This window comes from Phyllostomus hastatus, unplaced genomic scaffold (genome assembly GCF_019186645.2).
Source record: "Phyllostomus hastatus isolate PE091 unplaced genomic scaffold, TTU_PhHast_1.1 phas_scaffold_501, whole genome shotgun sequence".
Lineage (NCBI taxonomy): Eukaryota > Metazoa > Chordata > Mammalia > Chiroptera > Phyllostomidae > Phyllostomus > Phyllostomus hastatus.
In genome coordinates, this window is record NW_025334033.1 from 12,459,256 (window position 1) to 12,483,172 (window position 23,917).

The following is a 23,917-nucleotide window of genomic DNA, read 5'->3' on the forward strand; positions in this document are numbered from 1 at the left end:
GCTCTCTACTCTCCCCTCAGGGCTGTGTGAGAGGCAGTGGGACCTGTGTAAGTGTGGCTCTGCATTCATTGCTTCCTCCTAGGTCTTTCTTCTCCCTTAACAGCCCTGTAGGCCTTGGAGTACCCCCCGCCCCATCACAGCCCCCAAGGAAACTTCCTAGTTAGACACACCCAGGGCAGCATGTGAATGTATTTTTGTGGGTTGGGGGCAAGGAGGAAGGAGGGATTCTGAGAGATTACCAGGGATGGTCTGCCCATCCACACCAGGTCAGTGTGGGTCAAGAGCATTGATCATTAATTTCAAGCAAACTCAGATTTTTTGTGTAGAGCGTTCATAAGAGAGGAAGGGAGGAGGGAGGAAAAGAGAGAAGAGGAGGGCATAGGACCAGAGTCACGGACCTGAGTTGAAAGAGACCTCAGTGTTCTCCTAATCCCTTTCTATTATTTCATTAATTTTATTTTATTATATTGTTAGTCTGTAATGCCCTTTTTAGTCAGGAGAGGACACTGCGTTCAGAGAGGTCCTATGACTTTCCCATAATCACACAGCTGATCAGTGAACAGAACAAGGACCAAGACCTAAACCTTCTAGCATCTTGTCAACCATATTCTCAAGTCTCCTAAAATAGAAGAAATAAAGTTTTTGGTTCCTTGTACTTAAGGAGACCTATATCCCAACAGCATGGGTTTTGAATGGGGGCATCACTCACCCTGAGTGGGGAATCAACTTGTGGAAGAATGACCCACCAGTCTGGGAGTGAACAGCAGGACTGGGTGGGGGACTATGGGGTGGAGGGAGCCTGGCCGCCCAACCTCTGGCCCCATTAGCCACACCCCTCTCCTCTTCTCACCCCTGTAGCACCCAAACCTACAAAGAGCCGAAGATGTAGATGCACTGCTACTGGGCATGGCCTCCCAGATTGCTGAGCGAGAGGACCATGTGGTGGTTGAGGATGTTCGAGGTGAGGCCAAGACTGACCCTATAGGCTGGCCCCTGGCCCCTAGGAGAAGATTCAGGTGGAGCTCCAGAGTCAGGCAGGGAGGGCTACCAGGGCTGGGGGCTGGCACTGACTCACTGCTGAGAGAGCTTCTGACCTGATGGCCACAGCTCCCTCTGTATGGCTCAAGTCCCCCTGGGCTGGTTGGAGTGTGGGATGTGGGCTGGAGGAGTTCTGGTGTGGCTGAGCTTCCTCAGACTTTCTGCTATCGCATTCACAGATTTCTGGCCCGGGCCACTGAAGTTTTCCCGCACAGACCACTTGGCCAGCTGCCTGCAGCGGGGCCGGGACATGGGTCTGCCCTCTTACACCAAGGCCAGGGCAGCGCTGGGCCTGCCTCCCATTACCAGATGGCAGGACATCAACCCTGCACTCTCCCAGAGTGATGGCACTGTGAGGAGGGCCGTGACCCAGAGGGCAGGGTGGGAGCATCAGGGCACACTCTGGCTTGAGACACAGAAGAGGGGCAGCAAGACCCAGGCACCAGAGACAATCACCTGGCAAAAGGGGCAGGGCTCACCCAGGTTGCTTTTCCCAGTATCACACACCAAGATGGAGGTTACCAGACCAGCAGGATTTGGCTTTAGACTCTGTGACTATGCAGATCCAGCAAATGTTTATTGATCATTTGTTGCACGACAAGCACTTATTTTATTTGCTCTCCCCAACAATCCCCTGAGTCTGTATAGAAGGCCCTTGACTCGGGAACAAGCCACACTTGCGTGCACTGCTGTTCAGGCTGCCTTTGGGGAGTCAGTCCTGCACCCTGCGTGAGTGGCATTGTCTGCCAGCCAGCAGACCAGTGTTAGCTGCCTTACCATCTTGGCACAGCAGTGTTTCTACAATTGTATGACAATTTTGTTGCCTCTGCCCCTACTATTTTATAAAATCATTGGAAAGTGGAGAATTGAAAGGCTGGTAAGGAAGGGATATGTGCATGGGGCTTGTAAACTTTATAAAATCAGTATAAAGATAGGAATTACCAGATATCCCATAGTGGCAAATCTTTTTGTGCCTTGTTGGGATTAAGCTGGTCAAGTGCTTATTTACATTGTGAAGAAAAGAACTAAAGTAAAAATCAAGTAGAATATGCTGCTCATATATTGTTGAAGCCTGTTTTTAAAAGGCAATATATTGTGGAGATTTGATTTTTTAAACATACTTTTTTAGATCTAAAGAATAGAAACCTCTTCTAACACATCATTCTACCATTCAACATCACTGATTTTGGTTCTTAAACTTTCATACCTGTTCAAGAATAAGTTACATAGGAGACTGGCTGCCTGTTTTATTCCTACTTTATAAAATAGGCAGCTGAATCTGTGAGAGCATTCCCATAATGAGTTAACTTATATAAAGCACTCAGCAGTGCCTGGGGCATAATAAGTGAATTATTGGTACTGTCATTTATTATCATTATTATCATCCCTGAGGCTGATCCCTGGGAGCCACCTCTTTGACTGAGGGTGGGTCCAGGTCCTTATACTCACTCCTATCCCTTCCTGGCCCCAGGTGCTGGAGGCCACAGCCGCCCTGTACAACCAGGACCTGTCCCTGCTGGAGCTGCTCCCTGGGGGGCTCCTGGAGAGCCAGGGGAACCCCGGGCCCCTCTTCAGCACCATTGTCCTTGACCAGTTTGTGCGGCTGCGGGACGGTGACCGTTACTGGTTTGAGAACACCAGGAATGGGTAAGGCCTGCTCGGGCCCCACCTCAGACTGCACCTCGGCCTGGGCTCAGGCCCTCTGCCTGTAAACAGCCCCCGTGGGCCCTTGATTTCCAGCTGGCCCCGCCCCTCCCCAGCCCCTCTGGGTCTCTTTCCTTATCTGGGTCTCTGAGCCTGGGGAGTGCATCTCTCTCCCACTCTGAGAACTACCCATCTTCCCCACCCCCAGGCTGTTCTCTGAGGAAGAGATTGCTGAGATCAGAAAGACTTCCTTATGGGATGTGCTGGTGGCTGTCACCAAGGTGGACCCCAGTGCCCTGCAGCCCAATGTCTTTTTCTGGCATGCAGGTGAGTGGCCAGGGGGTAGTTGCAGGGGTTGGAGGCCTGGCATCTCCTTCCTCCTCAGCTGAGGGTGTGGTTCAGTGAAGCTGGACCGTAGACTCCAAGGAGGGCAGTGAGCTCTGGTTCTGTCCTTGGGAACTTTGGATCTGGGCATCGAGGTTGTCACGCACAGCTGTGTGGGTTTCCCTCTGCACAACTGCAGGAGGGGCCCAAGTCAGGGCAGGGCTGAGACCCAGAGAGACCTGGTATGGAGACTCACATTCAGCCGGGATGGGGCTGGGCGTGGGTGGAACATTAGCAGGGCTGAGTGAAGTGAGGAAATCCCAGTGCTACAGTAGTGATGAGGGAAGGGTTGTGTGTGTGTGTGTGTGTGTGTGTGTGTGTGTGTGTGTGTCTGTGTAGCTGAGGTTCCTTTTAGGTCCCACTTGTCACCCAAGTAGGCAAATGCCACATTCTTGGTACAATGGCAGGGACAATGGCAGGGGTAAGCAGCCCCCTCCCCTCTGACCCAGAGCCACCCCCAACCCCCTGCTTTCGCTTCCCTAACCTCAGTGATCCTGTGCCTGAGCCTGTGGCCTAGCTCCCCAACCCCTCAGGACTCCACCTTTCTGTTTCCCCAGGAGACCCCTGCCCACAGCCAGGACAACTCAGCACCGAGGGCCTGCCAGCCTGTGTTCCCCCCATCATGAGGGACTATTTCAAGGGCAGTGGATTTGGCTTCGGGGTCACCATCGGGGCCCTCTGCTGCTTCCCCCTGGGTAAAAGTGATGGGCAGGGTGGGGTTGGGTGAGAGATGCAAGCTGAGGGGTGGGGTTGGTTCGGTCTGTGGCAGCAACCATGCAGAGTACTATTCCTCTGGACAGAGGGTGGAAACATCAGAGCAGGAGGGGGCGTGAGAAGTGTCCAACCTGCACCTAAGTTGGCACCAGGAAGAATTTGTCCCCCTGTTCTCCTGGGATCCCCCCAGGGCCCAGGTTGGTCAGGTACCACAGGGAGTTCACAATCCACAGATATTTGAAAGAGCCTGGGCCTGGCAAACTGTCGTAGGCAAACCCCTGTTGGAGAACCAAGGCTGGGATGTAGTTGCTGGGCCAAAGGCTTCATTCAAATTTAGTCTTTGGCATGGCTGTGTCTGCGTCGACCAGCAGTCAGGCAGAGTGGGTCCAGTCTCTGGCTGGGAAGGGACCTGGGTGCTCAAAGCAGGGGAGGAGGCTGCACAGGCATCTGAGGTGCTACTCAAAGTTCCCCGTAGGATGCAAAGTGGCTCTCCTCTCCCCGAAGGGACCTTCTCAATTTGAGGATGAATAGAACTAGGACTTGGGGAAAGCAATGTCTTGCCAAGGAAAGGAGTCTGGCAGAGGAGCCACTGACCTCCCCAGACCCCTGCCTTCCTCTGAGCATCCTACTGCCTCTGCCCTCCCAGTGAGCCTGCTTGTTGCCTGGATTGTTGCCCGGCTCCGGAGGAGAAATTTCAAGAGGCTCCAGAGCCAAGACCGCCAGAGCATCAAATGTGAGAAGTTTGCAGAGGGCATGGAAGGTAAGCCTGGGGATGGCCAGCGTGGTTGTAGAGAGGACCCAGCTCAGGGTGGCAGCCCCTGACTCCACCTCAGCAGCCTCAGGAAAAGGCCTCCTCTTTCCAGGCCTCCTGGCAGCCAGGGCAGGAGGAAGAGCCACAAGGGCATTGAGTAGAAGTTGGACCTGGAATCCTCCCACCTCCATAGCTCCTCCCAATGGCCCCAAATATAGAGACTGTGATAGACTCATGCAGAGGAGTCACAGGCCTGAGACTGCATTTCACAGAGCTACTGTGACTCACAAATCCCCCAAAACTGCTGCTCTGTGCATTTCACACTGGAATTTCAGGCAACAGAGAAGTAATTAATGAAGGTCTAGAGTCAGACTGACTGAGGATTGGAATCTTGGTTCCACCGGTTGGCCCTCAGGCAGATTTTTTTATTTCTCTAAGCTTATTTTTCCTTATCTGTAAAATAGGAATGACAATAGCACTTACATCATAGATTTATAAAGATTAAATGGACTCATTCATGCAGAGTACTTGGTACAGTGTTGAGCACATCATAACCACTCAGGAAATGGTAGTTGTTCTTCTTGTGGGCCAGAGGCACCTCAGGACTGTCAGGGACGGGATGGCCCTCAATAGCCAGGAAGAGGTGAGGAGGTGAAGAGGGCTTGATCTGACTCCAGTTCTCAGCTGGCCTTCTTCCTTTGGATGTGCTTTGGGCAGGTCGGGCCCAGAGGGCCCCGGCTGACCCAGCTCTGTCTCTCCCCAGCGTTGGAATGGCAGGGCCGCAAGGAGCCCTGCCGGCCCGTGCTGGTGCACCTGCAGCCTGGGCAGGTCCGCGTCCTGGACGGCAGGCTCTCCCTACTCCGTATCATCCAGCTGCGGCCTCTGCAGCAGATCAGCCTCATCCTGTCCAACAACCGCGGATGCCGCACCCTGCTGCTCAAGATCCCCAAGGAGTATGACCTGGTATAGCCCAGCTGACCCCAGCTCCTTGTCCACAGCCACAGCCAGCCAAGGGGGTGGGGGGAAGGAGCACTGGGCCAGACAGCGTTTCTGGCTTCTGGTTACTGGCTGTCACACCGCATAGAGAGCGAAACTGGAGCACGTTTGTCCTGCTCCGTGATTTCCAGAGCCCCCAATTCCTCTTGCAGACACAGTCTGCCCCCTCCCTTTCTAAGGACACTGTGGCAGGTCCTAGTTGGGATTCCTTGAAAGAAGCTGGGAGCTCCTCTGTGTCCCTTGATTTCAGGCTGTAGTGATTCGTTAAAGATTTTTGGAGGGGAACTCAATCAAAGGCTAATTTTCAACTCTGGCTGGCTCACGGTTCCTCCAATCCTCTGGTCGCCCTGCCTTCCCCTTCTCCAGTATGGAATAGAGAGGAAAGAATGGCTTTATATATGTATGTGACTTTGAATGCTACTTCTGCACTTACAAGAAAACCACTTAACCCCACTGAGCCCAGGAAATAACAGTAACTTTTTTGCAAGGGGTCTCTTTCCAGTAACCACCCCCCTAACAAAATTCATGTAAAGCTCTTGGACCCAAGAAGCCTTGACAAATGGTTGCTCTCCCTTCTGCTGCCTCCGTAGGTGCTGCTGTTTAACCTGGAGGAGGAGCGGCAGGCACTTGTGAAAAACCTCCGGGCGGCTCTGAAGGAGAGTGGGCTGAGCTTCCAGGAGTGGGAGATGCGGGAGCAGGAGCTAATGAGGGCAGCCGTGACACGCCAGCAGCGGAGCCACCTCCTGGAAACCTTCTTCAGGCACCTTTTCTCGCAGGTGTGTATGTGGGATCAGATCCGTCCTTGTGTGTCTGCCTGTGGTGGTGCCCTTACCTGGGCAAGGCTATGTGGTGACTCCCAGGGAAGTCAGAAACCCTGAGATCACAGATAAGAATCAATTCTCCTGTGGTTTTGGCTGAGTCACCTGACCTTACTGTAAGGAGATGCTTCTGCCCCCATCCCAATCCTACCTGAACCTGTGAGACTCCAGAGAGGTGTTCCCTAGGAAGGGGCTTATGGGCCTGTGTCAGTCTCTCTCCTCACGCTCGCCCAGCTCTCTGCCCTCCCTCAGAAGCTGCAGAAACCAAGGGTGAGACAAGCAATGTTGGGCAGTGAGAACTCTTTATCACCCCTCCTTAGGGGAGCGTGGCTGCCAGAGGCCCCCAGGGGGTGTCACTGCCCAGCTTGCAGACTTCTGAGAGCTACTGAAACAGGGAAATGAGATCAGTAGAGAACTGCAAGGCTTTGAGCCTGGGAGCAGGATGCTGGAGAGGAGATGCTTGGGAGATACACCATAAAATAGCATGGGTGCCCACAGAAGGAATTCATCATCCCACTGGGAAGATGGGATGCGCACAGAAAGGAAAATGACTGGCAGAGAAAGACAGCTCTAAATGTGACCATGGAAAGAAGTGGTCTGGGAGTCCAGAAAGGCTAGTGCGGCTTCAGGCAGGTGTACAGTCACGGTGGCCGTGAGGTCTGACACGTACTCAGAGTTGGAACAGTGCTGGCTCAGAAGAAAGGAGCAGGAAGGCTCAGAAGAAAGGAGCAGGAAGGACTGGGCAGAGGTGCCTGGTAGAAGGGCAGAAACCAGCATTTGAGGAGAAGGAGTAGGGGGGCTGGCTAGCCAGGGAGAGGATGCAGAGGGAAGTTACCATCTCACGGTTATTTACTGTGTGCACATGACTACTTCATTTACTCCTCAAACAAGTTGAACTTGAGTGCGTACTAGAATGGAGGGTCTTCCAACTGGAGTGACTCATTGCCAGGGCCCAGGTGGGACCTGGGCACCTCCACTCAGTCCAGGATCTGCCAGGGCTATGAAAGAGGACTCTCTCTGCTGGGTTTTTTGTGCTACCATTTCCTGAGGGTAGCTGCCAACCCTTCCTATCTGCACAGTGCTTTCAGCTTCCAAATATTTTTTCATACAGCCTCTCTTGTTGCTTCTCACCATAACCCTGTGAGATAAATAGGGCAGGTGAGGAAATGAATGAAGGTGCTACTGAAGAGATTTGCCCGAGGCCACACAGTGAAACAGTGAAACAGTGGCACAGTGGGGACATGAACCTGGGTCTCTTGCTTCCAGGTGCTTTCCACCAAAACACCTTGTTTCTAGCAACAAGGTTTACTCCATGAAACTACAGCCAGACTTGAAGTAGGGGCTTCCAGGTGACGGGCGGGAGAGACAGGGGCTGTGGTTTGCAGCCTGCGTGCTTCCCTCGCTGCCTCCTCATGCTGGGACAGCCCCTTGGGTGGGCTGAAGATGGCCCATGATGAGAATTCCCCTTCCTGAGGCCAACTTTTTCTCAACCCAGCTGAGGCTTTTTTTTTCAGTCAAAACTGTGGGTGAAAGAGCAACCCACTGAAGCTAGCATTGTCGAAGGGTCAGCTGACTCAGGCTATAGCAGTGACTCAGGAACTCCAAAGGGAGGACTGTGACTGGGCCTGGAAAGGACCAGCAAAGGGAAAGCTACAAGCAAGCAAGGCCACCCCTCTCTCAGGCTGCCTCCTTTTCCTCCGTGCCTCTGCTTTGCTCTGTGTCTGTGTCTCTGAGCACTTGGAAGAACAGGGTGGTCCATAGCTTCTGAGTTTTCTTGTGCTCAGGTCAAGACAGACCTAGGACCTCCCAGTCCCAATTGTAAGTCCGCTGCTTGGCTCGATTGTGCATCCCTGGAGCAGTCAGCTAATGTACAGGGCCAGGGTCTGTGGAATAAATGGCCACAGGGACCACCCAAAGGGCGTATGGGGTAGTGCTTAGGGGAAGGGGTGCCGGGCAGACACCTTAAAAGGTGGCTCCTACAAGCCTCAGCTGGCCTTTAAGTCAAGGAATCCTTGTTTCCTTCTTTCCCTCCCTGTGCTGCTGCCCAAGTGCAGGTGCTGGACATCAACCAGGCGGACGCCGGGACCCTGCCTCTGGACTCGTCACAGAAGGTGCGAGAGGCTCTGACATGTGAGCTGAGCAGGGCTGAGTTTGCTGAGTCTCTGGGCCTCAAGCCCCAGGACATGTTTGTGGAGTCCATGTTCTCTCTGGCTGATAAAGATGGCAACGGCTACCTGTCCTTTCGGGAGTTCCTGGACATTCTGGTGGTCTTCATGAAAGGTAGTTTGGGAGGGAGTAATTGTCCAGATGGGAGAAGATGGAAGGGGCTGGAGACTGGGGCTGGAGTGTAGCTGACCCGTTGGAGATGGGGAAGGCCTGGGGCCAGGTCTCTAGCCATGGCAGACATCTGGGAGTACCCAGATAGGGTCAGGAGGCAGCACAGCCTTTCACTGTGTCCAGCAGTGGGTCACCCTGGTGTATGGTCCCTTCTGGCCAGCCTTGGGTTAAGGCAGGTGGTCTGGGCCTCTCACAGGGTCCTCCTTCTCCCAGGTTCCCCTGAGGAGAAGTCTCGCCTCATGTTCCGCATGTACGACTTTGATGGGAATGGTCTCATTTCCAAGGACGAGTTCATCAGGATGCTGAGGTTGGTCTAATGGGACAGCCAGGAGAGTGGGCCAGAGCAGGGACTGACAGGGAAAAGGGGTGGGACAGGAAGGAGGAAACAGGAGGGTAAAGAGCAGGGGCCTCCTCCTTCTTACCCATATAGCCACAGACTATTGTAGTTAAGAAGGAACGTAGAATCTGGTCAGTCAGAGTCCTTCCATGTGGGCTTTGAAGCCCTGGTGAGGGCCAGCGGGCCCTGTGTCTAGGCCCCAGGCCCCTTGTCAGGGCCTGATGTCTCCCGTCCTCCAACCCCCAGGTCCTTCATCGAGATCTCCAACAACTGCCTGTCCAAGGCCCAGCTGGCTGAGGTGGTGGAGTCCATGTTCCAGGAGTCGGGCTTCCAGGACAAGGAGGAGCTGACGTGGGAGGACTTCCACTTCATGCTGCGGGACCATGACAGTGAGCTCCGCTTCACGCAGCTCTGCGTCCGAGGTGAGGGAGCCCGGAGGCAGGGCTGACATCCATCAGGCACAGCAGGCCCCGCACACGGGCCCACATGCTTTGGGAGTACGTGGAAATGTTTTCATTTCTTTTAAAATCGGAAGAAAAGAATGAACAGAGTAATAATAAATGTGTAATAATGTATCCAGCCTAGATTATATTCTTTCCATCAACATAATTATAATATATAATTTTTAATTTTTTTTTTAATGGAGGAAGGGGCCCAGGAAGGCAACAGTGCCTGGGGCCCACAGAAGTGGTCACGCCGCACTGCCGGTGAGGTGGGGGGTCAGGACAGGGTGGGGCACGGCAGCTGGAATTCCCCTTTCTTGACAGAGACCCCTGTTCCTGGAGCCCAGCACTGGGGGAGGAGCAGTGTCTCCTCATTACAGCCCTCCCCCAGCCATGCCCGCCTCAGGCCTCAGCCATGGTGGCAGGGGGTGGCGGGTGTTTTGGTTTTGTTTGCCACTTTATCTCCTGGAGCAGTGCTCAGTAAATGTTTGCTGAGTGCACGGAAACCCACTTCTGTTGTTTCTCCTCCTGTCTCCTGCCCTACCTGTGTCTGACTCAGGTGGGTGGGGGCTAGACTCAGGGTGAGGAGTGGGCAGAGAGCAGGCAGAGGGACCGCCTATGGCCTGCTCTGAGCTGTTACGGTGCCGTCACAGCCTGGCCTGGGGTTCTCACTGGGGCATGTTGAAACCAAACCCAGCCCATCCCAAGATTATGAGAAGCGGGAGGAGCTGCGCAGTCCGGATGGGAAAGAGGGGCGAGTTAGACAAGGCACAGCTGGCCCGTTGGTCAGGGCTTCCCCTGCCCAGGCTGGGAGGGGAGTTGGTAGCAGACCGAACAACCAGGCTTGATTCCGCAGCTTTTCACCCTTCCCAGGCACCCAGGCCTAAGAGCAGAGCAGGGGGAGAGGCCTGAAGGGAGCCCAAACCACAGTCCCAGGGATCCAGCCCCTGGGGCGGGGGAAGGCTGAGGCTTGGAAAAGAAGGATTAAGTAGAGGGTTTCCATGAGTACCATTTTGTTTGGCTTTTAATTGTTGGGCTTAGTTATTTCCTCCAAATTTTATTTTAAAACATTTTTAAACCTACAGAAAAGGTCCAAGAATAGTACGAGAAGCATCTTTTTCTCCCTCACCTACTTCAGCTTAATCACTTTTGGCCTCTGGCCTGTGGACCAGGGTGATCTTCAGGAAGTGACCTGCAGATTCCCAGCTCCTATGAGAACCCGGATTTGCTGCTAACTTCAGCCCTGCCTCACGTGCTTAGCCCAGAGAGGGGACAATGGGCGGCTCCTGGAAGGGGTTCCCCCCCACCAACATTTTCTTATGAACATTTTCAAACACAGAAAAGTAGAGGAAATTTTATAGTGATCTTCCATATATGTACCGCCTAGATTCCACATTTAACTCCTGGGAGATTTTAAGCTGGAAGGTCATTAGCAGGGTTTTGTGGCAGAAAGGTCTTAGCAGGCAGGTTGCATACAGTTCCTGAACTCTACCCCATGACCCTGATTCTGGTCCTAGGAGTGAGACTGAAGGTAGACACACACTCGGGGGAGCCTGCCTGGCCAGCGTTGCTTCAGGCCTTCTCCCTGCCCACTAGTGGCTGGGTGTAGCTCCCACTGGGGGCACAGGCTGAGCCAAGGACACTTAGAGGCAGAGTACTGGCCAGAGACCCTCTGTAGTGTCCATACATTCGAGCCTGGTCCTCGTGAGGCTCTGAGGCCTGAGCAGCTTCCTAGCCCAGCTCTGCATTTTGCAGGGGTGGAGGTGCCTGAAGTTATCAAGGACCTCTGCCGGCGCGCCTCCTACATCAGCCAGGAGAAGCTCTGGTGAGCCCGCACCTGGGAATGTTGGAAGGAGAGCCAGGGTAAGGTAGTTGCCTTTTCTCTCCCTGGAATGACCGTGATCACAGCCCGCACCAGCCCACATCAAACCTTTGCACAAATTAGAAAAGGCACTTCTTACTCTCTGCAGACACGGGCCTGCATTCACCTGCAGCCTGGGTCAGACGCCCTTACAAAGGGCACAGCTATATGTGACAGCCTTGGCAGGGACCCAGACTGGACTCATTATCTAGGTCTCTGTGGGAGTCCTGCCATCCCCTGGCTGGCAGCTTTGACCCTTCCTCAGTGGAGTGGGTCTGGAGGCAGACTAAGGGCAGTGGAGCACCAAGTGACTTCAGTAACCAAGGTCCCATCTCCTGCACTTCTGTCCTAGTCCCTCTCCCAGAGTGAGTGCCCGCTGTTGTTCCCACAGTGATGTCGAGGCAGAGCTGACACCACAGAGACTGCAGTGCCCCGTGGACACTGATCCTCCCCAGGAGATTCGACGGAGGTTTGGCAAGAAGTACGCCTGATCCTCCCCCTAAGCCCAGGAAGTCCACCCATCCTTTCAGCGTGCATACATTGATTACTGGGTGCCAGCACTGTGCTAAGCACCGCCTCGGAACTTCACAGTCTGATGGGATAGCCTGGTACACTGAAAAATACAATGTTCCACTGATGAATGGTATCATAGTGGTAAGAGCAAGGGGCTTTAGAGCTCAAGGCAATGCTCCTCTCTGCCTGGGAGGTGAAGGAAGGCCTCCTGGAGGAGGTATCCTTTGAGCCTCCAGTAAAGTGTGAGAACAAAGCCGTGGGAGTTAGGAGCTACAGGCTGGGAGGGGAGAGGTGTGCCTGAGTGTGAGGACTTGGGTAGATGAAGTGCATCCCTTGGTATGAACTGACTCAGTGACCACTTGTGATGTAGTTTCCCTACTTCGACAGTTTTACTTGAGTATGCTATAGCCTTTGGGCTCTGAACCATGCTTGGCTTGAGTAAGTGACCGTTCCCCCGCCCACTCTCCTCTCTGGGGAGCTAGGCTGCACTAGAGCTGAGTCCTTACCTAAGAGCCAAAGCTTCCTGTCTCCCAGGGTAACGTTGTTTCAGCCCCTGCTGTTCACGGAGGCTCACCGAGAGAAGTTTCAACGAAGCCGTCTTCACCAGACCGTGCAGCAGTTCAAGCGCTTCATCGAGAACTACCGGCGCCACATCGGCTGCGTGGCTGTGTTCTACGCCATTGCCGCAGGCCTTTTCTTGGAGAGGGCCTACTGTAAGTGATGGGCACGGGCTGTGGACAAGACTTGGAAAAACCGATAACCCTGAGGGCGGGGCATACTTGAGTGATAGCTGCCGGAAGGATAGTGTGGGGCAGTCTGTGAATGACAGACAGCGGCGGGGCGAGGCCTGCATTTGGTGCCAGCTGTGGGGGCAGGGCCTGCTGTGGGCTTGGGCCTGTTTGGATGGAGACTTCGGGAGGCGACTGTGAGTGGTGGCTGACCAGGGCCTACAGATGACCTCCCTCAGTGGTGCTCTGTCCTGTGCACTGCAACCCCCTTATTGCCTGGGCCCCTCTGCAGACTACACTTTCACCTCACCACCCTCCGGCATCACCGAGACCACCTTCGTGGGCATCATCCTGTCGCGGGGCACGGCCGCCAGCATCTCCTTCATGTTCTCCTACATCCTGCTCACCATGTGCCGCAACCTCATCACCTTCCTGCGAGAGACCTTTCTCAACCGCTATGTGCCCTTCGACGCCGCCGTGGACTTCCATCGCCTCATTGCCTCCACTGCCATCGTCCTCACAGGCAGGCCCTGGGTGTCCCCGGGATCCTCCATGTCCTCCTGCCCCCACTGGCTTCCTCTCCTCTGAGAACCCCCTCCTCTCTACCTGCGCTTAACTGGAGTGTAAATCTTGGGTGTCCGTCTCATAAGGATGGAGGTGGACCCAGCGGTGGTGTGAAGGGAGCCCAGGAGCCCCTCATTGCCCCACGGGTGCCTCTTGCCACGCTTTCAAGGCCACCCCGCCACCCCCCAGCTGACTAGTTACTAACACCCAGAATGAGTGCACATACTGCGTGGTCTTACAATTTTTATGTTTTAAAACATATTTCTGTAAGAAAGACCAGAAAAGTAAATTTCTAATATAATTTGGACTCACGTGGTTGTGTTCATGGACATGGGGAGAAACAGAGAGTTGATCAGAGATCCGAAATCCAAACCCCTAGGGTCCTCCTTCAGGCCCCCAACTCTGGCTGGCTGGAGTTCTCCACCTTGGGCTGCATGGGTTGAGAACCCCCACCCAGCTGTCCCCAGGCTCACCGCCCCCCACCTGGTCTTCTTTAGTTTTACACACTGCGGGCCACGTGGTGAATGTGTACCTGTTCTCCATCAGCCCACTCAGCATCCTCTCCTGCCTCTTCCCTGGCCTCTTCCATGATGATGGGTGAGTACTGAGGGGGTGTGGGGAGGGTGTATTATTTATGGGTGGAGAGAATCAGCCCAGGCTGGTATAGCTCAGTGGATTCAGTGCGGGCCTGCAAACCAAAGGGTCACAGTTCAATTCCTAGTCAAGGCACACACCTGGGTTGCGGTCCAGGTCCCCAGCAGGGGGCGCATGAGAGGCAACCACACATTGATGTTTCTCTCCCTCTCTTTCTCCCTCCCTTCCCCGCTCTAAAAAGAAATACATAAAGTCTTGAAAGAAAGAAAGAATCAGAGAGTATCACCTTCCAGGTTATAGGGCAAGGACAGACAATGGCCAGCCTGAGCCCCCAACCCCGAATCAGCAGAAAGGGAGACTGGTGGTTGGGTTGGGGTGCCTCATCTGGGGGGTCCTTTCTGGAAGACCTGAACCTCTCCTCTCAGGATCCTCCCTTGGGTTTCCTTCCCTACAGGTCTGAGTTCCCCCAGAAGTATTACTGGTGGTTCTTCCAGACTGTTCCAGGTGAGAGCCCTTCCTGTTCTGTGAATTTCTGGGCCTGGCTCCAAGCTCCAGGTTCTGGGCTCTCATGGTGAGCCAGGCTGTGCCCTCTGGCCCTGAGGACTCTCCTAGGCAGTAGCAGACGGCTCTCCAGTGCTTCTATCAGGAGCTCCACTGGGCTCCCACCCCAACTCTGAACTAGCTCCTCCTCTGTGGAGTGGGAGTGGTCCCCCTCCACTCTCCAACACACACACCTACTGTGCTGGTGGCTCTGAGAAATGCCTTGCCCCACCTGCAGAGGGGAGGAACCGGGCTCTTTGTCAAGCTAGGTAGACTCCCCCAACCCCACCCCGTTTACTCTATCTTGACAAGAACTATTTAGCGGTATATTCCTAATTCCCCATAATCATCCATTTAGGGCTATTAGCTGTGAATCTATTCAAACACTTCTTGAATGTATTTATGTTTTCAGTCTGTTCCCTCCTTGGGGTAACACGTTTTCCACACTCACTCCTCTGTGAAATAGTGCAATTTAAAATTTTTTTTATTTTTTAATCCTAAAACGATCTGCTTTGAACTTCAGAGACTGCTTGCTAATTCCTGCACACTGGGATTTAGAGGATAAGGCTGTGTTTATGCTCTTCTCTCCGTTCTGTACTTTACAGGCTTTGGTTAGACCCCTTTCTTAACCTCTGCTTTTCCATACTTCAAGGCTCTAATCTTCCTAATTTCTGACTCTCTCCTCCTTGATCATTTGAGGGGCCATTCTCTGGCCCCTGCACCCCCACCCTGGCTCCATATTGCCCTCCTGTGTAGCCCAGGCCTGGGTTTCCCTGTGAGGAGGTTCCTCCCACAAACCCAGGGCTCAGCCCAAGGGAGCTCTGTGCTGTGGCAGCTAAGTACAGTGCTGCAGGGATGTGGACCAAGCCTTGCCTCCATGAGGAAAGGGCCTGCAGTGTCCAGAGTCTGACCCAGAGGGCCCAGAGTAGATGCACTGTGCATTTGTTCATTCAGTGTACATTATATAAGGCCTGCAGTGTGCCAGGCCCTATATGAGGCACTAGAATTCAGTGGTGAGCTAGCCTAGCCTAGTCCCTGTTCTTGTGAATGTGAGAGTCAGAAGGTGATGGGCATAAAACAAATAATGACACAGCTGCTTGAAAAATACCATGACAAGGTCTGTGAAGGATGAGGTGCTGTTGAAGTGAAAGGTGCTGTGATCGATGGCGTGAGGGGAGAGGAGCAGAAGGAGATGCTGGGGCTTTCCCCACCCCCTCCTAGGACCGTGGGGTAGAAAGGGGATAAAGACCTTTGACAGGCTCAGAAGAGCCCTACTCCTTTGCCCTTCACCCTGTGTTCATTTTGCAGGCCTCACGGGGGTCATAATGCTCCTGGTCCTGGCCATCATGTACGTCTTCGCCTCCCACCACTTCCGGCGCTGCAGCTTCAGGGGCTTCTGGCTGACCCACCACCTCTACATCTTGCTCTACGTCCTGGTGAGCCAGGCCAGGGGGGTGTGGGCAAGATGTTCCCAGGGAGGCAGTGAGGGCTGATACATCAGTTTTCTGTTCTCTTAGTTATTTCAAGTATCCTCTTCATTTGTCACTTAAAAGATGGAGATGATAGTACAGGACTCTCGAGTAGACTGACCCCAATATATAGCACTTGGAAGATGGACTCGCTGGCCTGGGGGGTTGCAGTAGCGGCTCTACCAGGCTGATCTGCATTCCTTGCAGACACCCCCACATCGTTTCTGCCCAGCCAGTCTTTCTCTACTTTGAGTGGCTGGTTTGGGCTCCTGAGTGGACTGCCTACATTCAATGGAGCATCACCCTTTTTAAGGGAAACTTATCTTAATCGAGTTTTATCACTTTTGTTCTGGTCCTGTTTTCTGGGATGTTAGCCACCCCAACCAGTTAAGTGCCATCTACAAAGTTAATAACCTTGCTCAAAATGTCTTCACTTGAACTGTTGATAAAATGGATTTTTAAGACCCTATCCATCCCTTTTCCTTCTCCTTCGTCTGGGCCTCTGCCTGCCTTCCTCCACACTTCCTCCCTTCTCCTGTCCTGTTCCCTTCCCCTTCCCTGGGCTTGTCACCAGCCGCTTCAGCTCGTTGGTCCCAGAGCTGACTGTGGTCTGTGCCCCTATGTCATGGTTCTGCTTGGCCTGCCTTCCTCACAGACACAGGCAGCTCCCTGAAGGGCACCTGAGGGCCCCTGTGTCCCCTCTGATGACAGCTGGGCTGCCAGCACTCAAGAAATAGAGCCCATACGACAGCCCTCTCTATCACCTGGCCACAGGCAGATCTGCACACAGGGATCTCCCATTGCCTGCGTCACATAGGCACCTGTGGTTGGCCCCGCCTCCTCCCAGGTGCGGTTCTGTCCTCTGTGATAGGTAGTAGCGCCTGTCTCCATTTTTCCTGAGGCTCAGCACTTCACAGATGTGATGATGACTGCCCCACCTTGGCTTAAGTTGTTTCCTGGAATTGATGATGTGTATTTCCAAAGAAATCTCTCTCTAGCTAATTTGTTCCTTCCTCTCCACCTTCTCAGGCATGCGTGAAGCTCTAACATCCTAGTTATTGTTTGTGTTAGCGGCGGAGGTGGTGTTCTTGTTTCTGGTGAAAAAGCAGCTTCTTTGAACTAATGGGAGACCCAAATGAGAGCAGTCAGACTGGCTTCCTGAGACCAAGACCCCTTTCTGATTTATCTCTGGTTTGGGGAATCACTGGAGTTCAGAGCCACCCTCCCTGCCAGCAGGGAAGTCAGCGGCTCAGAAAGGTGCAGGCGCCTCTGCTGGGCAGTCCTAGCCCTGACATCTTGGAAGTGTCTCCCCTGGGGGTAAATCGGGGGCCAAAACACCTGCTTCCTTCTTATTTATCACAGGTGTGGCCACTTGATCTCAGGCAGAAAGAAATGTTACAAGTAAAGGACCCAGTGTAGGATAGACCTTCAACAAGCTGTCCAGGCTCCTTCTCCAGGCTGGAGAGGGCTGGGCTAGCACCGCCAAAGCTTAGCTGGCAGGCTGCTCACCCAGCCTCTCAGCCAACTGTGAGTCTGCAGCAGCTCTGTGGTTTAAAAGCAGAGCCAACACCAAACAGGGTGTATAAACATGATGTCAGCCTGACATTGTTCTCAGCCTGGTTGGATGCTCAGAAAGCCTTGGGGGTGGGCGTGGGCTCGGGCTCCACAATGAAGGAGGAACTTGGGGAACCAGGGCCAGTTCAGAGGAGAGCACAGAGAGGTTTGAGTAAGTCCTGTGGGGAGAGGCTCCAGTACTCAGGAACACCTGCCTGGGGGAAGGGAGAGGTGAATGAGTGACTGGAGTTCACTTTGATGGTTCTGTGTTGTGAGTCTGTCCCAGCTCCGTGCTGAGCCTACAGAGGAAGGGGAAACTAAGCTCTGTCCTCCAGAACTTAGGATTTGCCGCAGAGATAAATGCCAGGCATGGAAATGATCGAAATAAGCAGACAATACAGGATTAATAGCTGAGCTGAGTGTTTCAAAAAGTAACTTACAGGAGCTCATTGAAGGCAGTTTCATTTGAGCCAAATTGGTTAGGGAAGACATTGGGAAGAAGATGGGACTTGGGCCAAGCCTTACAGAGAGATAAGCTAAGGTTTGGTAGTACAGAGTGGAAGCTGAGGAGCATCCCAGGTAGAAGCAAGGGCGTGAGCACAGGTGTGGCGGTGTGGACGATGATGGAATATTCAGGGCACAGAAGAGACAGGCATGGATGGCTGTGGGTGGCCATGAGGCGTTAGGTGGTGGCGGGTCATGGTGGAGCTATGTGAGTTGCGCTGAAGCGTAGGGGCTGTGGCTCAGCTGAGAGGCCACACCATATGGGAAAGTACAGAAAGGCAGGAGCAGAAGGTGAGGAAATCGGGCTTGGGCAACACACAGGGTTGGGAGTGGACAAGGAACAGAGTCAGTGCAGGAGGTGGGAAGCGAGAGCATCGTTGCAGAAGTGTCAAGGAGGGGTGGTTGCTGAGCCACAGACTGCCAAGGGTGGGAGCAAGAGTGGTCTGAAAGGAGACCTCAGGGTGTGGCCATTCGTGAGCCCTTGGTGAGCAGATCCTGAGAAGAGGTGGAGTGGGCAGCCAGACTGACCAGACTCAGGAGCAAGCAAATGGGAAGAATGGGGCAAGTAGTGTCTGATCAGCTTGTTGCAGAAAAGATTAGAGCTGGACAATACCTGGCAGTTATTTTGGGGGAAAAGGGAGACTGGTTAGGCGTTCTTAGACCCCAAAGGGAGAGGATAAATTGAGGAAATTCTTTTCATTGACTCAACAGTTACTGAGTGCCTACCATGTCCCAAGCAGAACCTGCTAGGAGCTGAGAGTATAGTGGCAAACAAAATGGATACGGTACCTGCTCTAACAGTCCCCTGGGGAAAACAACAGTAATCATGGCAATGAGTGACGAAACAAAATTATTGTGGATGGCAAGTGCTTTGAAGGGAGCTAACAGGGAACTGTGACAGTGAGGAGTGGGGGAAGGCCTGAGGAGGTGGTGTTTCTGCTGAGACCTGAAAAAAGAGATGGAGATAATTGTGGGAAGAACCAGGGAAAGGGCATTCCCAGCAGAGGGAACAGCAGGTGCAAAGGTCCTGAAGCAGAATGGACTTGCTGTGTTTGAAGAACAGGGAGAAGGAAAAGCTGGCAGCTAGGGATCGTGGCATCACAAGGCCTTGTGGTGCAATGGGAAGGCCACTAAGGCTTTTTAAGCAGAAATGACATGATGAAATGAACTTTAAAAAGTCACATTGGCTACCTTGAAGAGAGTGGATCACAGTGGGGCAACCCAGTGGAGAACCAGTCAGGAGGCTACTGCAGGAGTGCGGGGGAGTGTCCATGTGGCTTGGTCCAGGACAGTGTCAGAGAGATGGATGTAGTCTCATTCATCTGGATGCTTTGGAAGAGGGCATTAGAAGTGGTTAGGTTTTGGAACCTGGAAGGAGCTTGGCACACGGTGAGGTGGGGTATTGGATGTGCCAGTGGGGGAAGGATACAGGGGTCTAAGTCCCGAGCTGGCCTCAGATGCTGTTGTGGGAGTGGCTGGGTCTGAGCTGCATTCTTCACTCCATACAGCTCATCATCCATGGCAGCTTCGCTCTGATCCAGATGCCTCGTTTCCACATCTTCTTCCTGGTCCCGGCACTAATCTATGGGGGGGACAAGCTGGTGAGCCTGAGCAGGAAGAAGGTGGAGATCAGCGTGGTGAAGGCGGAGCTGCTGCCTTCAGGTATGAGCCCAGAGGCTGCCAGGGGTCCAGCTTGGTGGTCCTGAGGAAGCAGAGCGGAGCCTGGACCTTGCGGTGCGCTAGCCTGGCCCAGTGGAGTTGGCAGGGGCCTCGGGGTGGAAGGGATGAGGGAGCTGGTAAGAGATCTTTGCCAGGGGATCTGAGGCTCTCTCACAACAGGGAGGAGGAGCCCAGGTCAGGCTGTCGCTGGCCCTGCTGACCACCAGCCCCTCCCTAGGGCAGACATGGCCTGAGGATAGTAATGACTTTTGATGGGCAGAGGTCCCCTGACATATTCCAGCAGCAGAGATGAGAGTACAGCTTGGGGAACTCTCTGGAGACCACATTGTTGCAGGCTCAGGACAGCTGCCTCCGGCCCACCTCCCCTCCCCTCCGTAGGAGTGACCCACCTGCAGTTCCAGCGGCCCCAAGGCTTTGAGTACAAGTCAGGACAGTGGGTGCGGATTGCCTGCTTGGCTCTGGGGACCACCGAGTACCACCCCTTCACACTGACTTCGGCTCCCCACGAGGACACGCTCAGCCTGCACATCCGAGCGGCGGGGCCCTGGACCACTCGCCTCAGGGAAATCTACTCACCCTCGCCGGATGGCTGTGCCAGATACCCAAAGGTGCCCAGACCCAGGCCAGATGGACCACATGCTTCCATCCCCTTAGCAGGCCTTGGCCCTGCAGCACCAGCTGCCTCATTGTGTTCCTCCCTTCCCCCACCCCAAGGCTGGCTGTTCCAGATAAAGCCACAGTCTCCCCCTTCCCCCTCACCCCACAAACCTACCTGCCTTATCTTGCCTCTCATTTCTGGCTTCAGGCTATGATGGTAGCTGAGAGCTTAACTCAAATCCACCCCCCTCCCTGCAGCTGTACCTGGATGGACCATTTGGAGAGGGCCACCAGGAGTGGCACAAGTTTGAGGTGTCAGTGCTGGTGGGAGGGGGCATTGGGGTCACCCCCTTTGCCTCCATTCTCAAAGACCTGGTCTTTAAGTCATCAGTCAGCTACCAAGTGTTCTGTAAGAAGGTAAGTGTCCCCTCCTCTGGCCAGCCCATGTCCCCTGCTCCCTATCACTGGGTCCATCTGGGTCTGTCTCCCTAGTTTGGGCAAGGCCAAGCTGGCCTGGCCCAGGGGGGTGGGGCGGGGGGCGGTCAAGAGACACCCTGATCCTAAAGGAAAGAGTTGGTTTGCTAACGTCCCCAGGTTCCTTCCCTCAGTTATGAAGCACCGCACATAGGGTTTGCTTCTGGGAATCATCCCAGGCAGGGTTGCAGAGGGGTGAAGAAACCCATTCCCTCTTACAGGGGAGACTAGCACTTGAGGCATTGTAGGGCTGGGAGAAGAAAGGGCACACTTGGGTGGGGCTTGGGGTGGGACACGAATGAAACTGGCTGTGCTCTTGAGAGAAAGTGCAGAGGTGGTGGTAGGCAGGGCTGAAGGGCATGGCTGGCTCCAAACAGCCCAGGCCCTCAGCCCCCCTCCACACCAGGCTCCTTCACCCCAGCCTGAACCTGGTGGCAGGCCCCTGCTTGTCTCTCTAGGCTTGGCGGGTGAGTCAGGAGCACAAGAATGGAACAGGCAGAGGCCCGGCCTGTATGCTGTTAGCATTCAGAGGTGACAGACAGTTCCTGTTCCTCTGTCCAAGCCAGCTCTGCCGGCCCCTGCTTCTTAACCCACACAACCCCACTTCTCCCCATCAGAAGCTGGAGATGGGGCCTCCAAGGGAAGCTTCCATCCCTGTGGTTTCTCTTTGAGTCCATTCCCACCTCCTTCAGGCAGCCAGCTGGATCTTCCTAGAGGATGTTCTATGACAAGCCCCTTAGTGGGATCCTTTCCCTCTGGGCTAGGGTTGGTTGGGAGCCTCGCGGCCTAAGGAGGGCCCACTGGAGAGGGTGGCAGGATAGGCTCAGTATGAAAAAGCTCCTTCCACCCCATCAGACCTTGGGGTGCCCCAGGCTGTCACTCACTTGTACCTCTCCATGCCCTGGGGCAACTCCTCTCCTGTCCCAGAGCCTGGCCCTATGGCCCCATACACTCCATCACCCCAGGATGTCTGGAAAGAGGCACAAACTGGCCAGAAGGGTTCTGCTGGTGTGTAAGTCCCTGGGATATAGGGAGCCTGAGCTGAGCTGAGTCCTAAGCTCCAACCCTGTCCCCAGATCTACTTCATCTGGGTGACGCGGACCCAGCGGCAGTTCGAGTGGCTGGCTGACATCATCCGGGAGGTGGAGGAGAATGACCACCAGGACCTAGTGTCCGTGCACATCTACATCACCCAGCTGGCTGAGAAGTTCGACCTCAGGACCACCATGCTGGTGCGGCAGTGCCAGCCAGGCCGGATGCGCGGGGGTTTCCGTGTGGGCGGGGCTCTGTGTGAGCTAGGAGCTGACCCTAGCTCTGCCTGGCTCTGACTTCCTCCTCCGTTTGTTCTCTACCAGTACATCTGTGAGCGGCACTTCCAGAAGGTGCTCAATCGGAGTCTGTTCACGGGCCTGCGCTCCATCACCCACTTTGGTCGCCCCCCCTTCGAGCCCTTCTTCAACTCCCTGCAGGAGGTTCACCCACAGGTCAGTCCCCACCCCATATCCAGGTTCTCTTCAGTTTATCATCTGGGGTTTGAGCACAGCTCCCAAACCTGCTTTATCGGGGAAGAAACTGACTGCTGATGAGAACCCATTATCCCCAGGTAAGTTGGTGGGGTAGTGAATTCAGAAAGAAGGGGGTCACCCTGAGGGCCTAAGCGGGGAGGCAGGTGACGAGAACTTGCCACTTCTGAAGCCATGATGCCTTGTTCGAAAGGAAGAGCTCAGTGATTGAGTTAGTCCTCACCACAAACCCAGAGCTACCCTAACCACTAATACTGAGCCAGGCCTCACACTGGACTAATCTTCGTCATGAACAATGGGCACGCCATTGCTGTCATGAACACTGGGTTAGCCCTTAGTGAGACACTAAGCTATACCACAACTTGAACATTGATTAACCCAGCCCCTATCGGAAACACGGACCTTGCTTGCACTTGAAGCTGCCAAATGCTTTGGAAGGGGTAGAGGCTGGATCCACAGAGAGCAGGTTTACCAAAACGAGCTAGATTTAAAAACACAGAGCTGGCCCTCACCATGCATGCTAGAAGCAAACCTTCACCAGGAACGCGGAGCAAGCCCTCATCAGGGACCCTTCGTGGCTTTAACATGGACACTGAGAGAGCCCTCCCTCTGAACACTGAGCTAGCCTTCACTTCTTCCTCCCCCAACAGGTCCAGAAAATAGGAGTGTTTAGCTGTGGCCCCCCTGGCATGACGAAGAATGTGGAAAAGGCCTGTCAGCTCATCAACAGGCAGGACCGAACCCATTTCTCCCACCATTATGAGAACTTCTAGGCCTCCTGCCCAGGGGCTTCAACCACCCACTTCTCAGCCGGGCAGAGGTTTGGGTCACACCTCACCTCACCACCTCCTGTTTCTGGCTCCCTCAGCCTTCTCCCCATTCCCACCTCCCGACCTTGGTCCAGGTGGCCATGGCCAGTCACCTTATGTGGGTTCTGGGACCCCCAGGCTCATAAGGTCTCAGCCTGGAGAAGTGGGAGGCACTGTCTGGGGCTGACTAGAGGTTGGGAGCTATTATTGTTTGGGGGCAAAGTGACATCTATTCTTCCAAACTAAGAAAAAACTTAAAAGATGAGCTGACAAGTAGTGTGTGTGTGTGCATGTGCGTGTGTAGGAAGCTGTGAGCCTAAGGATGAAGTGAGAGCACAGATGCTGGCATCTAAAAACCCCTCCCCTAAACCCTCCCCTTCCTGTGGGCTCCCCACTGTAAAAAGGGCTGGCAAATGACTTGAAGAGGGTAGAAGCTGGACCCATAGAGAGCAATTTATAGGAACTCCCCCAGCACCCCCATTGAACAGCACAATTGGTCTTCTCTCCCAAATTCTTAAAACAGGTGCTGTAGTCAGAACTTGGCCCAATGTCTATGTAGTGCTCTTCGGCCCTTCTCTCTTCTTCTTGTTCCCTAGTCTCCTTTATAAATAAACCACTTTTCTGCACTCTGGTTTTCTTTATTTTGTCCCAGGATCGGGTAAGTACTGACAGAAAAGCCAGTCAACCAGCTGGTTAACTTAGGCTGATGCATTCTCTGAGCTTGATAAGTATCCACTGAATAAAGGAATCCACCCAGCTAGAGACCCCTTTCCCTGCTCAGGGCCACTCTTCCAGACAGAGGGCCTGAGTGGCTAGCGTGAGGCTTCTGAAGCCTGATCAGGAGGTGGAGAGAGAGAAGGTATGAAGGGTTGTGGAGAAGGTGGGCTGTGCACAAGGGTGTGTGTGGGGCAGGGGTTGTGGCTGCGACAGACGGCAGGAGCCTACAGGGAGGCAGAGTTGGCCTGGCCTGCTCCAGGACCTGTTACTCCCAGCTCTTCTAGTGAGATGACAGCAAGGAGATAGATGAACACATCTGTTTTTGGAA

At 54.0% G+C, this 23,917-nt stretch overlaps 1 protein-coding gene across 1 annotated transcript in view; it reads left to right on the forward strand.

Moving 5' to 3' along the window:
* Window positions 1-23,498, forward strand: part of DUOX1 (dual oxidase 1) — a 32,183-nt gene extending 8,685 nt beyond the window's left edge. The window contains 24 exon segments of the mRNA XM_045823020.1: window positions 859-961; window positions 1,218-1,390; window positions 2,510-2,685; window positions 2,891-3,009; window positions 3,624-3,761; window positions 4,427-4,540; window positions 5,295-5,494; window positions 6,118-6,303; window positions 8,400-8,625; window positions 8,896-8,989; window positions 9,266-9,441; window positions 11,218-11,287; window positions 11,715-11,804; window positions 12,371-12,549; window positions 12,857-13,087; window positions 13,626-13,725; window positions 14,177-14,226; window positions 15,571-15,698; window positions 19,298-19,451; window positions 19,848-20,077; window positions 20,325-20,483; window positions 21,617-21,772; window positions 21,896-22,024; window positions 22,714-23,498. Of these exon segments, the coding sequence (XP_045678976.1) occupies window positions 859-961; window positions 1,218-1,390; window positions 2,510-2,685; window positions 2,891-3,009; window positions 3,624-3,761; window positions 4,427-4,540; window positions 5,295-5,494; window positions 6,118-6,303; window positions 8,400-8,625; window positions 8,896-8,989; window positions 9,266-9,441; window positions 11,218-11,287; window positions 11,715-11,804; window positions 12,371-12,549; window positions 12,857-13,087; window positions 13,626-13,725; window positions 14,177-14,226; window positions 15,571-15,698; window positions 19,298-19,451; window positions 19,848-20,077; window positions 20,325-20,483; window positions 21,617-21,772; window positions 21,896-22,024; window positions 22,714-22,836 (3,504 nt within the window). The 3' untranslated portion in view covers window positions 22,837-23,498.
* The last annotated feature ends 419 nt before the right edge of the window (window positions 23,499-23,917 follow it).